The 14,285-nt window shown below is 45.1% G+C and overlaps 2 protein-coding genes across 4 annotated transcripts in view; one reads left to right on the top strand and one right to left on the bottom strand.

The window, feature by feature from the left end:
- LOC311012793 (acyl-coenzyme A thioesterase 11-like) overlaps positions 1–13,698 on the bottom strand; it is a 28,069-nt gene extending 14,371 nt beyond the window's left edge. For 2 of the 3 annotated variants that reach the window (XR_014597073.1, XM_084008491.1), the window contains exons 1-9: positions 13,589–13,698; positions 8,567–8,773; positions 7,975–8,044; positions 7,826–7,886; positions 5,878–5,982; positions 5,607–5,742; positions 938–1,029; positions 235–296; positions 41–160 (exon numbers count right to left, since the gene is read on the bottom strand). Coding sequence is in view for 2 of the 3 variants with exons in the window: in XM_084008491.1 (XP_083864617.1) it covers positions 41–160; positions 235–296; positions 938–1,029; positions 5,607–5,742; positions 5,878–5,982; positions 7,826–7,886; positions 7,975–8,044; positions 8,567–8,773; positions 13,589–13,637 (902 nt within the window). In the remaining variant the exon portion in view is untranslated. Of the gene's footprint in view, positions 1–40; positions 161–234; positions 297–937; positions 1,030–5,606; positions 5,743–5,877; positions 5,983–7,825; positions 7,887–7,974; positions 8,045–8,566; positions 8,774–13,413; positions 13,521–13,588 lie in introns of those variants that run through there. The other variant, XM_084008492.1, reaches the window with a different exon arrangement.
- The window catches only part of LOC311012784 (ADAMTS-like protein 2), a 233,954-nt gene that overhangs the window by 215,755 nt on the left and 3,914 nt on the right, over positions 1–14,285 (top strand). The window lies entirely within an intron of this gene.

The raw sequence follows: 14,285 nt of genomic DNA, 5'->3' as shown, positions 1-14,285 counted from the left end.
TCAGCCATGTTTAATTCTCCATATGTTAAAGGGTGATGACCTGCTTTTGAAGGCGTTGTTGACTATAGCCCTCAGCAGCAGTCTGTCCCCGACCTGAGAAGGTCCTCTGAAGGTGAACATGTCGATGGTCCGCAGAGTCGGATGAGCCTGACACAGACGACTGCATACACACAGAGAGAGATTATAGAAAAAGAGTAAAAGAGAACATAACGTTTCAAATGTGTGTGGTTGTACCTGGCAGCAATGATAGCAACGTTCACCATCCAGGCCATGATCTGTCCTCCGAACGTGTTCACCTGGAGTTCAGAACGGAAACAACACTGATGAAGCATCGTCTTCAACAGGAACAAAGTCCTTGAAATGAAATAAATCTGTGTATTACGCTGCACAACGGCACCACAGCCAAATGTTTTACAGAAGTTAGTAAGACAAAACGTGTCAAAGAAAGTCTAATGATGTGTTTCCACCAAACGCAAAGCAGCGACTCAAATACCCGAATGACTTCCATGTATTCCACACTGTGTTACTAAAGCCTATCAGCTTTGAGATTCTCCTCCTGTTGAATCAGAAATACTGTATCCGTCTGTGGTTATGGAGAGCTCTATGATAGGACCTCATATTAGTACAGAGACCAACAGATGTGTAGATAATGCATAAACCATATGCTGTCTATGATACAAACAACTTATGTCAAGATAAAGCCAAGCAGCGAGAAATCTAAGCTTCATTCTGAAAACAAGCCTTTCACAATCTTTTCAAATCACCGTCATCATGCAGTTATTTCAGCATCTGTTGCTTCCAACAACATCACAGCTAAATACGTCATCCTGGCTCCTCATGCATGGGTACCGTAGGCATTACATAGCATGATGTTTGATCAAATCAGCAGGTCAGACCCCTTCCTGAGATAAACAATAATAAATAATAAAACAACAACCTGATGATTAGCATGTGGGGGTAGAACCAGTTCAACACTCTCCACCTTGGTCTTCTCTGCTGGGACAGCGTTGCTTACTGCCGAGTTGTCAGCTGACACACACACACACACACACACACACACACAAGGTCTTATCACATATGGTGGATGTTGTTCTATACATGTTCAAAAATCACATGAAAAAACACAACAACCTGTTCCTCTCAATGGTTCCCTCCTCTTCCTGTGGCATCATCGACTTTGTAGAGTTTATTCATGTCTCTGATGTTCAAGATTAACACGTTAACATGGGATTAATTTGTGGAATTAATGTCTACATTGTTTTAACCTGTCTGTCTCTACATGTCCCCCTGTGATAGACTGGTTACCTGTCTGTCTCTACATGTCAGCCCTGTGATAGACTGGTTACCTGTCTGTCTCTACATGTCAGCCCTGTGATAGACTGGTTACCTGTCTGTCTCTACATGTCTCCCTGTGATAGACTGGTTACCTGTCTGTCTCTACATGTTTCCCTGTGATAGACTGGTTACCTGTCTGTCTCTACATGTTTCCCTGTGATAGACTGGTTACCTGTCTGTCTCTACATGTCTCCCTGTGATAGACTGGTTACCTGTCTGTCTCTACATGTCTCCCTGTGATAGACTGGTTACCTGTCTGTCTCTACATGTCAGCCCTGTGATAGACTGGTTACCTGTCTGTCTCTACATGTCAGCCCTGTGATAGACTGGTTACCTGTCTGTCTCTACATGTCAGCCCTGTGATAGACTGGTTACCTGTCTGTCTCTACATGTCAGCCCTGTGATGGACTGGTTACCTGTCTGTCTCTACATGTCAGCCCTGTGATAGACTGGTTACCTGTCTGTCTCTACATGTTAGCCCTGTGATAGACTGGTTACCTGTCTGTCTCTACATGTCTCCCTGTGATAGACTGGTTACCTGTCTGTCTCTACATGTCTCCCTGTGATAGACTGGTTACCTGTCTGTCTCTACATGTCTCCCTGTGATAGACTGGTTACCTGTCTGTCTCTACATGTCTCCCTGTGATAAACTGGTTACCTGTCTGTCTCTACATGTCAGCCCTGTGATAGACTGGTTACCTGTCTGTCTCTACATGTCTCCCTGTGATAGACTGGTTACCTGTCTGTCTCTACATTTCTCCCTGTGATAGACTGGTTACCTGTCTGTCTCTACATGTTAGCCCTGTGATAGACTGGTTACCTGTCTGTCTCTACATGTCGGCCCTGTGATAGACTGGTTACCTGTCTGTCTCTACATGTCAGCCCTGTGATAGACTGGTTACCTGTCTGTCTCTACATGTCAGCCCTGTGATAGACTGGTTACCTGTCTGTCTCTACATGTCTCCCTGTGATAGACTGGTTACCTGTCTGTCTCTACATGTTTCCCTGTGATAGACTGGTTACCTGTCTGTCTCTACATGTTTCCCTGTGATAGACTGGTTACCTGTCTGTCTCTACATGTCTCCCTGTGATAGACTGGTTACCTGTCTGTCTCTACATGTCTCCCTGTGATAGACTGGTTACCTGTCTGTCTCTACATGTCAGCCCTGTGATAGACTGGTTACCTGTCTGTCTCTACATGTCAGCCCTGTGATAGACTGGTTACCTGTCTGTCTCTACATGTCAGCCCTGTGATAGACTGGTTACCTGTCTGTCTCTACATGTCAGCCCTGTGATGGACTGGTTGCCTGTCTGTCTCTACATGTCAGCCCTGTGATAGACTTGTTACCTGTCTGTCTCTACATGTTAGCCCTGTGATAGACTGGTTACCTGTCTGTCTCTACATGTCTCCCTGTGATAGACTGGTTACCTGTCTGTCTCTACATGTCTCCCTGTGATAGACTGGTTACCTGTCTGTCTCTACATGTCTCCCTGTGATAGACTGGTTACCTGTCTGTCTCTACATGTCTCCCTGTGATAGACTGGTTACCTGTCTGTCTCTACATGTCTCCCTGTGATAGACTGGTTACCTGTCTGTCTCTACATGTCAGCCCTGTGATAGACTGGTTACCTGTCTGTCTCTACATGTCTCCCTGTGATAGACTGGTTACCTGTCTGTCTCTACATGTCTCCCTGTGATAGACTGGTTACCTGTCTGTCTCTACATGTCAGAGGAGCGGTGTTTTCAGCTAGCTTGCTAGAGCAGAGAGAACGTGGTGGAGCTGGGTGTTGATTGACACTTCTACTACTACACCAGTGACCTCTTTCCCTCCTGTGGATTTGGAGGATTGTTTCTGATACATTTCCTGGGCACAACTAAATTAAAAGGGACAACAGCTGGAGCAAAACTTTAAAGATTAGCTTCTGGCCGGAATAAATATATTTCATTTTCACTTTTATTTTGAGGTGGGAAATGCATCCCTGGACATCACCTGTTCCAACTCCTCCCCTCAGGGAGGCGCTACAGAGCACTGTACGCCAAAACCACCAGACACAGGAACAGTTTCTTCCCGCAGGCTGTCACCATGATGAACAGCTCATATTCATAGTGTACCCATAGCACCTGTTGAAAATTGAACTGAATTGAATGGTTTTAGCTGTCTATTCCTGTGTATGTACCGTATAGTGAATAGAGGGAAATCCCTTGTATGTGTTCACACTTACTTGGCCATTAAAGCTGATTCTGATTCAGATTGTTTTGTAATGCCGGGTCAGCAGCACTGTGATAAACTAATCTAATGTAAGAGATCTCAACAACAGGTCTCAACACCTTCACCTGCACAGCGTACAAATCAATGAGTGTACTGGTCTGACGTGTTGCACCTGTCTCCCACACCTGTCTCCCCTCTCACACCTGTCTCCCACACCTGTCTCCCCTCTCACACCTGTCTCCCACACCTGTCTCCCCTCTCACACCTGTCTCCCACACCTGTCTCCCCTCCCACACCTGGTTCCCACACCTGTCTCCCCTCCCACATCTATCTCCCACACCTGGTTCCCACACCTGTCTCCCCTCCCACACCTGGTTCCCACACCTGGTTCCCACACCTGGTTCCCACACCTGTCTCCCCTCCCACACCTGTCTCCCCTCCCACACCTATCTTCCCTCCCACACCTGTCTCCCCTCCCACACCTGTCTCCCACACCTGTCTCCCACACCTGGTTCCCACACCTGTCTCCCACACCTGGTTCCCACACCTGTCTCCCCTCCCACACCTGTCGCCCACACCTGGTTCCCACACCTGTCTCCCCTCCCACACCTGGTTCCCACACCTGTCTCCCACACCTGGTTCCCACACCCGTCTCCCCTCCCACACCCGTCTCCCACACCTGGTTCCCACACCTGTCTCCCCTCCGACACCTGTCTCCCACACCTGTCTCCCCTCCCACACCCGTCTCCCACACCTGGTTCTCACACCCGTCTCCCCTCCCACACCCGTCTGCCACACCTGGTTCCCACACCTGTCTCCCCTCCGACACCTGTCTCCCACACCTGTCTCCCCTCCCACACCTGGTTCCCACACCTGTCTCCCACACCTGGTTCCCCTCCCAACCCTGTCTCCCACACCTGTCTCCCCTCCCACACCTGTCTCCCACACCTGTCTCCCCTCCCACACCTTTTCTCCCACACCTGTCTCCCCTCCCACACCTGTCTCCTCTCCCATACCTGTCTCCCCTCCCACACCTGTCTCCCACACCTGTCTCCCCTCCCATACCTGTCTCCCACACCTGTCTCCCCTCCCACACCTGTCTCCTCTCCCACACCTGGTTCCCACACCTGTCTCCGCTCCCACACCTGTCTCCCCTCACACACCTGGTTCCCACACCTGTCTCCCCTCCCACACCTGTCTCCCCTCCCACACCTGGTTCCCACACCTGTCTCCCCTCCCACACCTGTCTCCCACACCTATCTCCCCTCCCACACCTGTCTCCTCTCCCATACCTGTCTCCCCTCCCACACCTGTCTCCCCTCCCACACCTGTCTCCTCTCCCATACCTGTCTCCCCTCCCACACCTGTCTCCCACACCTGGTTCCCACACCTGTCTCCCCTCCCACACCTGTCTCCCCTCCGACACCTGTCTCCCCTCCGACACCTGTCTCCCACACCTGTCTCCCCTCCCACACCTGTCTCCTCTCCCACACCTGTCTCCCACACCTGCCTCCCCTCCCACACCTGTCTCCCCAGCCTGTCTCGCCCTCCTGTGTCTCTCCTCTCCACTGCCATAGACACGATCTGTGCTGAACGTTGCCTGCTGCCTGAGAAGGCAGATATGACTATTTTTCTCAACAACAACTGTATTTTATGTATGGACTATTTATACCTGCTAGTTCAGACCAGGGTGTGGGTTTTGCATTGCATTTGCATTTATGTTCCGTTATGTTATTTGGTTTGGTTGCAGTTATGCAAGTGCACCAAGTACCTCACACAGAGGTTCCTACTTCTCTCTCATCAACACCCACATGAGCTGCAGCTCCCTAAACACAATGTAAATCAGTTGGTTTAGCCGTGTTTATTCTCAAATCATTCATCATTAATGACAGAAACCAAACTGAACTCTGTAGGCAACAATACATTTATTTTTGATAAAGTTTTCTTGTAAAATAAATAAGTGACTGGTTTTAAGCCTGAATTGAGAATCGTTAAGAACCTGAATGGAAAAGTAGCATCGGAATCCAGATGATGCCCGACCCTCGGCTCTATCAAACCTACCTTGTAGGATAGATGCACGGGAGAGCAGATCTTTGATGATGTCATCATGTAGCATCCTGACCCTGCGTCTCTCAGCAGCCACGCTGTATTCTACCTGCTCTTTCTCGGTGTGAGGTTCAACGCTCTTCAAGATCACCTGGGGGTACATGGCAGTAAATGTGTCTACATAAGGTCACAAAGCTTTTAACAATAAGTACACACACACACTGATACATTTCAAGACCATCTGACCCTATAACACACATTCTTGAAAGCCATTAAAAGTCATTACCTTTTGTCCTGTGTTTGTGCGCTGGGTGACAAAGGTGGCGTAGGCACGACATACTCTCCAGTGACGGTCGGTAAACAGGTCCTCACAGCTCACCTGTACTCCCACCTGGAATGAAACATATGGGGAATAACCTGAACTCCACCCTTCAAATAATCAAGGTGTCAGCAGTAAAGGATTACTTTACTTATGCCACAAATGGAAGAAGCCTTGCAGCTGAAATCAGTTACCTTAGATCAAGCACTTTTCATTGAGACAAGCCAGGGGAAGATGTTATGGAAATCATATGTAGTGTAAGGGCTTGTGTCCACATAGTGTCAGTTTCTGGAGTGCCAGCTTCTTTTTCAAGTTGTTCTCAATGAGCAGACAGCGTATGGGGCTGTGGCCTGGAGAAAAAGCGCTGCACCCAAATGTATTTTTTCTGACCTTTTGTATGTGGCCACTCCAAGCACTTCAAGTTGCAAATCTCTGAACGTTTCAGAAAAGTGCAGGTGACGTCAATATAGCAAATGTAAGTGAAGCTCAGCCATGTCAGTCAGATACCATCATAACAGAGACCCACAACTCTATTCGTGGGAGCAGCTTGACCAGACGCTGACTTTTGCTGGTAGGCTTTGTGCTTCTAACACTGCATGTTGTCTCACTTGGTGGACACAGGTCACAGAACATGCGTGACAATGTGTAAGTTCACAGTATGTTGCATTAATACATCAAGTAACACCTTGTTGGCGGGCCTCCACTCTGCTGTATCCCATTGGTCTCATCCGTGAATCCTTGAATAATGTGGGTTTTTTTTTAACAGTGGCCTTTTCAAACAGAATTCACAACTGGTTTTAGCTCCGTTTTGGTCTCCAACAAATCCTGACTTTCATGTCTGGCTCTTTAGCAGCTATTTTAAAGGAGTCATAACCTGGTTTTATACGTATCCAGCCCCCCTTGGATCGCTTTGGATCAATTCGTAAAACTTATTAGAAAAAAAAAAAAAAAATTTAATCAAACATTGAGCTTGTTCTGACCCTTTTTCGTACCGCGATTTTATCACGCGAGATTACGCGCGAGGTTTTGACTGGTCCGGATGTGCATTGTATAATATGTAATGAGGCGCGCGTTGATTCACCGCAGGAAGGACAGAGCCGGGGGGGCTTGCCTGCATGCAGACTCCAAAACATAAACAGCCCCCTGTCATGGCGCACACACTAAATGACGAACCTTACGGAATTCAGGCATTTATGTACGAACCAGAGTCGGAACCCGAACCGGAGAGTGAAGAGCCAGAGACGGTTGAAGAGACACGTTTACAGCAGGACGTCAGGTAGCGGACGGGGGGGGGGTTGGGTGGTGAAAGAGGGTTGGGCTTATGCAAGTAGCCTCCACGGTGACGTCACCGTAGGCGCAGAATCAAAATCTCGTGCTTTAGGAATGCACACCCTTGTGTGCTATTCCTGTTCGGAAAAAGAGCAGAAGCGAAAAAACGGCGCCACTTTCAAACTCCAGCCTTTCAGGCAAGTTTCAACTGAGGTCAAACACAGATATGCATGTTTTAACAAGAGAAATTGCGATTTCCTGGTGATGACTCCTTTAAATACCATAGTCACTCCTAACATCCATGTCTGAAAACAAGTGTTCACAGTATGAAGTAGTATGGTGTAGTTGCTTTTTCCCCCGTATGTGCCCATGTCCCCCAATAAGGAGAAGGAGTTTGGAGTTTTTATACACTGAGGAAGTTAAATAGAAATAATATAATATATAACCCTATAAGTCTTTCATAAGTCCCTCTGGCACACATGTACAGAAAGGCTGCTACTTGAGAAATTACAGTCAGTGAGAAAATGATTTGAGTTCAAGAGATTTTGCGTGTTCTAGGTGTATTACATAAGAAACAATAGGTTTAACGATATGAATATGACATTACAAAGAATGAGTAGGCATCAAGAATGCAAAGTTATCTGACCTCCATGCTGGTGTTAAAGGCTCTGTTGACCTTTGCCCTGATGTTCACCACCTGACCAACGCTGAACAGAGACACAGATGTGAAGAATGTAATATAAACTGTATTCACACACACTAGAAACTCAGAGAACCACGCCTCCGTTTTGTTACCTGATGGTATGTTCAAAGTGGATGTCATCCATTGAGGCAGTGACACAGGGAGACCCAGCATGCCTCTCCGCTGCACAAATGACAACACAAACAGGAAATGGATCTGCTTTTCTAGTCTTTACGATCTCACACTACATTCAGCCTACATGCTCATTCATACACTGATGGCAGAGGAGCCGCCCGCCCATCAGGATCTGATCTAACTCATTCACACACTTCACAGCCTTCAGGGAGATTTGGGACACTTCGGCATGCAGACTGGAGAAGCCGGGAATCGAACCACCGATCTTCCGATTGGAAGACGACTCGCCTTACCTCTGAGCCATATGTTTCTAAAAGTGCAAAATGTACGGTCTCTAAGAGGTTATATTTTTCCACACATAATAATAAATTAATTACTCATATCTTTACAGAACTCATCACAAACATTTAGAGACAACGTTGGATAAAACCATCTTGATACACCTTCAGCCTTCGTCAATAACACTTAAACTAAAGTAGGTCCCTTTGAAGTGAGACATGTCTTCATGTCCTCCTCGCTAGTCAGTGGTTACAACACACAGCACATGAACCACACACACGGAGGGCTCACCAGACAGACAGGCGGTGGAGTCCATCCATTTGAGCAGCTGTCCCACACTCAGCTCCTGTCGATGGTTGCTGTGACAGGGCATAATGATCTGACTCATGTTCACCTCCGTTGGGTTGACGCTCTCCTCTTCTTTTTCTTCTTCATTGTCCTCTTCTTCCTCCACCTCTATCTCCGGATCACCTGACAGTCTGGAACTCATGTTCAAAGCTGAGGGGAGAAGAGTTTCTGAGGTTGAGATGAGTTTCAGGTTTAGGGTTGTCACGATACCAGAATTTCAGTAGTCGATACCAATACCTGTGAATTTCCACGATTCTCGATACTAATTCGATACCACAATTAAAAAAAAAAAAAACAACAGGACCCATGTACTTTTAAATTCACTAATTTATTGAAAACTGCTTCAAACTGTCAAGTATTTAACACCACTGTGCTTTAAGATCTTTTTGCACAGAATTTAAATTGCAGTACCAGCTGCCAACAGACCTATAGCCATCCAGTATAAAAACAAACAATACTGTGCTTAGAAATATGGTCATAAATAACAATAGTCAACTATTTTACATTAAAAAAAGAACAGCAGTGGCCTATAGCCAGGTTTGACGTGCTTCCTCCTTTGGTCTGAAAACTTCTGAGGCACTTTTTGCATGTCGGCTTGTTTGAATCAAGAATTGCTCAGGATTCATCCGCCTCGAATGCAAAATATTTCCACACGCGACTCTTCGCACCTGTCTTGTCGACGAGCCGACGTGTTGGCAAGTTTTCTTCTTCAGCGCCGCTTACTGCTCTGTGCTGCTCACATGCGTATACTGCCCCCGTCAGTTCCGCCAAGAATCGACACGGCTCGCCGAGTGAAAAGTTGTATATTCGGTTCTGACGTTACCAGAAAAAAGCAAGTATCGAATTATTTTTTTCGTGTCGGCATCGAATTGGTACCGAAGTATCGGTTCTTGTGACAACCCTATTCAGGTTTGAGGTCAGTTGTCTTAGACAGCTTATAGAAGATTAAACATGGGACACCAACGTAATCAGTATACATGTCTCACATCACTAGATGAGGGTTGTTCTAGGGCAGGGGTGGGGAACGTCCGGTCTCCGGGCCGTATACGGCCCGCAATGCAATATCCATCCATCCATCCATTGTCTACCGCTTATCCTGTATTCAGGGTCGCGGGGGGCCTGGAGCCGATCCCAGCTGTCATTGGGAGAAGGCAGGGTTCACCCTGGACAGGTCGACAGTCTATCACAGGGCCAACATGTAGAGACAAACAACCATTCACACTCACATTCACACCTACGGGCAATTTAGAGTCACCAATTAACCTATCCCAATGCAATATAATATTGCAATTTTTATAAAACAAAAAAAAAACAGACGGCTGTGTCCTATGTCCGAGTCAACGTCAGGGTCAGTGAATACATCATGCGATGTACGTGTCATTGCGTTGGGCCGGAGTGATTAACACATGACAAGTGATGCATCATGGCGACTGTCAAGAAAAGGAAGGTGGATGCAAAATGCTGCGTATTCCAGGAAAAATGGACAAATTACTTTTGCTTTGTTGAAGTAAAAGGCAAGCCAGTGTGCCTAGTTTGTGGTGAGGCGCTGGCGGTGATGAAAAAGGCAAATGTCGAGCGCCATTACCACTCAAACTCGATGAGTTGAGAGGACAAATGCGTTTGGATAAAATGAACATTTTTTGTCTGCGTTTGGGTGCTCAACAATCAGTTCCAGCCATCGCATTAGGTGAGTCTAGAAAGGCAGCAATCATGAGGTTTAGTAACACAGCGGTTATAGACTTTTGTCGTCTTTCTTTTTCACCCCTAGTTATGTGTTCATAATAGTATGGCCCTCGGAGAACTTTATAAAATTTAAATGGCCCTTGATATGAAAAAGGTTCCCCACCCCTATTCTAGGGGTTGACAATGGTACCGTGATCGCCAGTAAACTTTGCCATGTCAAGATGATATCCAGCTTGTGTTCCCATTTATGTATTAAAGGGACCATATTATGCTCCTTTTCAACAAGTTAATATAGATAATTGATGTCTCCAAACCTGGTCTTTGAATGACTCATCTGGAAAAACAATCCGAACATGCATTTCGGCGTGGCTCCCTCAGTTTCACCCTTCACCAAAAGGGTGATTCTGAGGGCTCATTGGCCTTCTGCTAATGAGCTGTGGTAGTGACAGGTAAGACGGGACACAGTTTTTACCTGAGCAATAGAGAGGCAGCATGAAATGTAAAAAAAAGTAGGGTCATTCCGTGTCATTTCATCAAATGCCTCCCACCTGACCATCTCAGAATGTCCTGAAAAAATTTGAGTACAAAGACACACTTGTTAATAAGACAAATCCAAAATATTAGGTCTCTACGGTCAACAATTTTCTCATGAAACGTCATTGAATGAAGGGTAGTTTAGACGGTTTTTGGCATCATACTCTGAAAAGCCATTTTTAAACGGCATTATCTGGAAAACTATCTCACCTGTGGCCTTCAAAATTTCTACAGTGTATATCTGTTACTAATAGCCTCCAGACATGAAATATCAGGGGTGTAGCTCAATGATAACCTAGTATGGTAGGTACTTAAAATGTGGCTTGTTGAAATAAAGTAGTACATTTGAAGAGTGGCTGAGCTCCCATTTTTACAGATAAAAGACTTCTATCACTTCTGCCTCTATCTCTGGTGTTAGCTTAAACAAAAGCTGCTTTCAACATTTGAATTGCCCTGCTGTGATGTTTACTTGTAGGATAATAAGACATGCAGTACCAAAAACGGCCACAAAAACCCCACCAATATCAGGATTTTAAAAAATCACTGCAACAAAATGAGGCAAAACACCCTCCTGATTTTTTAATATGATTTTAACAAGAATATGATCTTTCAAAAAAAGTAAGTTTGGACCTGATACGTGTTGTCAGTTTTTTGGAATATGACTCTGAAGTTGGGCAAAGATGTGTTAACTTCCATTTTTGAGCCTTAATATCAGTGAAACTAATAATCTAAGAGAAACCATATTTTGTAGAATGTTTAAGCTAACACCAGAGGTAGAGGCAGAAGTGATAGAAGTCTTTTATCTGCAAAAATGGGAGCTCAGCCACTCTTCAAATGTACTACTTTATTTCAAAAACCCTAATTTTAAGTACCTACCATACTAGGTTATCATTGAGCTACACCCCTGATATTCCATGTCTGGAGGCTATTAGTAACAGATATACACTGTAGAAATTTTGAAGGCTACAGAAGAGATAGTTTTCCAGATATTGCTGTTTAAAAATGGCTTTTCAGAGCATGATGCCAAAAACCGTCTAAACCACCCTTCATTAAATGATGTTTCATGAGAAAACTATTGACAGTAGAGACCTAATATTTTGGATTTGTCCTATTAACAAGTGTGTCTTTGTACTTGAATTTTTTCAGGACATTCTGACATGGTCAGGTGGGAAGATTTTCTGAAATTTGATGAAATGACCCAGTACATCCTAATCGACTGGTGCATCAGAGGCCTTTTGTGCAAGTTTGAAAATGGTAAAACTTTTACAAATAGCCACTACACAATAGAGCTGTCAATTTTTCTCTATAAAACTATTCAAATTTCATTCTGTATTTGTTTCAACATTCTAATTATATTTGAATATTTATTGCTCTAATTCATCCTATTATTAATATTAACTACACAACACAGGCTTATATGTTGCCAATACCATTATCGGCAATGTGGTTGTTTTACTTCCTGTCCACTAGAGGGCGTTCCAATAACATTACCAATAAATATACCACCCACCTTTTAAAGTCCCAGTAGGCAACATTTTTTTGGTCATATTCACTGAAGCCGACACTATGCTCCGATAGAACAACATAAATCATCCGGCTTTAGAAAAAAAAAGCGCGCCTCTACGTGCACTAGAGCCTGTTGTTTATTTTGCGAAAAATCGACAGCACCCGGATCATCCTGTCCAATCAGCACGCAGGGCTGTGTTCGTGCACGCACAGAGCCCCTCCCCCCTCGGGTCGTTCCACTATCACAGGGGGGAGGTGGAGGGAAGTAGCAACAAGCTTCCAATTCCTCGTTAAAAACCGAAACGAGGAGGTCCAAAACAACCAAGGAAAAGAAAACACCGGTGGAAAAGAAAGGAAAAAAGAAAGATGGCGACGGTGCCCGTGATAAAACCAGAGTCAACATCGGATCCGCATTTCAAAGGTGGCCTGGAGGGGGGGGGGGGAGTTGTAAACATTCAAAATCTGACAGAGTGCCCTCGATCCGCCAGACTTGACGATTGGGACTTTAATATAACAATGTTGGACCCCCCCTTATTTCAAAACTCAGAGAAAAGTTATGATCAACGTCATCGAGTGTGTGTGTGTGTGTGTGTGTGTGTATATATATAACAGACAGGAGAGCCGCTGGATGAAGCGGTGTGTCCGACCCTAAAACACAGCAGAGTGTTTCTTGTCTTTGGGCTGAGAAACACTTCTAATATGGAGGAAACCTCGACGGTCTCGGTCCCAGATAACAGATTGTGTTGCTGCTGGGTGGACACATCGCGTGAGACATCGGGGTTGTGTCTTTTGAGCAGCGTAGATATGATGTTACGTTTTGTTACGCAACTGTTTACGTTAGTTGACAGCCACCACACCCGCAACCCGGATAAACGTACAGGTTCACGTTCCACTACGTTACGTTACAACTCCGTACGTTAGTCGCGTTAACTGTACGCCCCAATCATGCAATAGTCAGTATAAAAGGGCATTTCATAAAACGTTCACTGTACTTAAAGTAGCGATACGCTAAAGCGACGTGTGCATGCTAGCTACACGAGTAAACACGGAATGGAACGACAGGTTACCTGTTCAGCACGATGTTACGCTGTACTTCCTTGACAGTGACCTGTGGGAATAACAGCTTACGCTAGTTTTCGGAAGCAAACTTTAATAACCTGTTGCGCTAGTGTACGGAAGCCGCAAAGGCTGTTCCGGTAAAACATTTCAAAATAAAACAACAATACGGTTTCAAATGCTCACCGTTGTTGTTTAAGAGAAAGTAACTATTCCCATTGTGAGCTTGGTTCATGTGCGTGTGCTTCCTGTCGGAGTGGATCTGAGGGCAGTCTGGCTCATAGGGCTTCAGGCAGTCAAAACATGCTTGCACAACAAGGCAAGGCTTCCCACTTTTAGTTTTGTAAGTGCCTTCATCACATGACAAGATACAATCCCATGGAAATCAATTTATGTGACAGATTCTTTTATTAAAGGTGAGTAGGAACAGCTTTTGCTGGTCCCCATTCAGTGGACCCCATTCAGTTGACCCCAGGCTGAATGACGTCCCAGAAGCCCGGGGTCCCAGTCCTCATTTATTTTGTACCCCTCAAGTACCTAAAGCACAAAGTACACTCATATTTGCAACATCCTAAATGAAGCAAGTTACTGCTGCCTCTTACATGAAAATGTACTAGTGTGTAACTTTGAGGATGCAAAGTTGTCAGAATTTGAAAGAAAGAAATACTCATAAGTACATGACCCCTTGCTTGTTTTCATGTAAATATAAAAACTCAAAGTATACATTCAGAATGTTTTTTTATTTTTTTATTGAGGGGACTCACAGTTACAAAAACAATGTGTTATTATGTGTGTTAAAATGAAAAAAACAAACAAGTCACTCTGTTTTTCGGTAAGATAATAGTTTAGATCCCACACAAAAACACATACTTTACTCATTGCT

The sequence above is a fragment of the Eutrigla gurnardus genome (assembly GCF_963514095.1).
Source record: "Eutrigla gurnardus genome assembly, chromosome: 4".
NCBI lineage: Eukaryota > Metazoa > Chordata > Actinopteri > Perciformes > Triglidae > Eutrigla > Eutrigla gurnardus.
The sequence above is the reverse complement of the archived record's forward strand: the minus strand, read 5'-3'. Positions and strand labels throughout refer to the sequence as shown.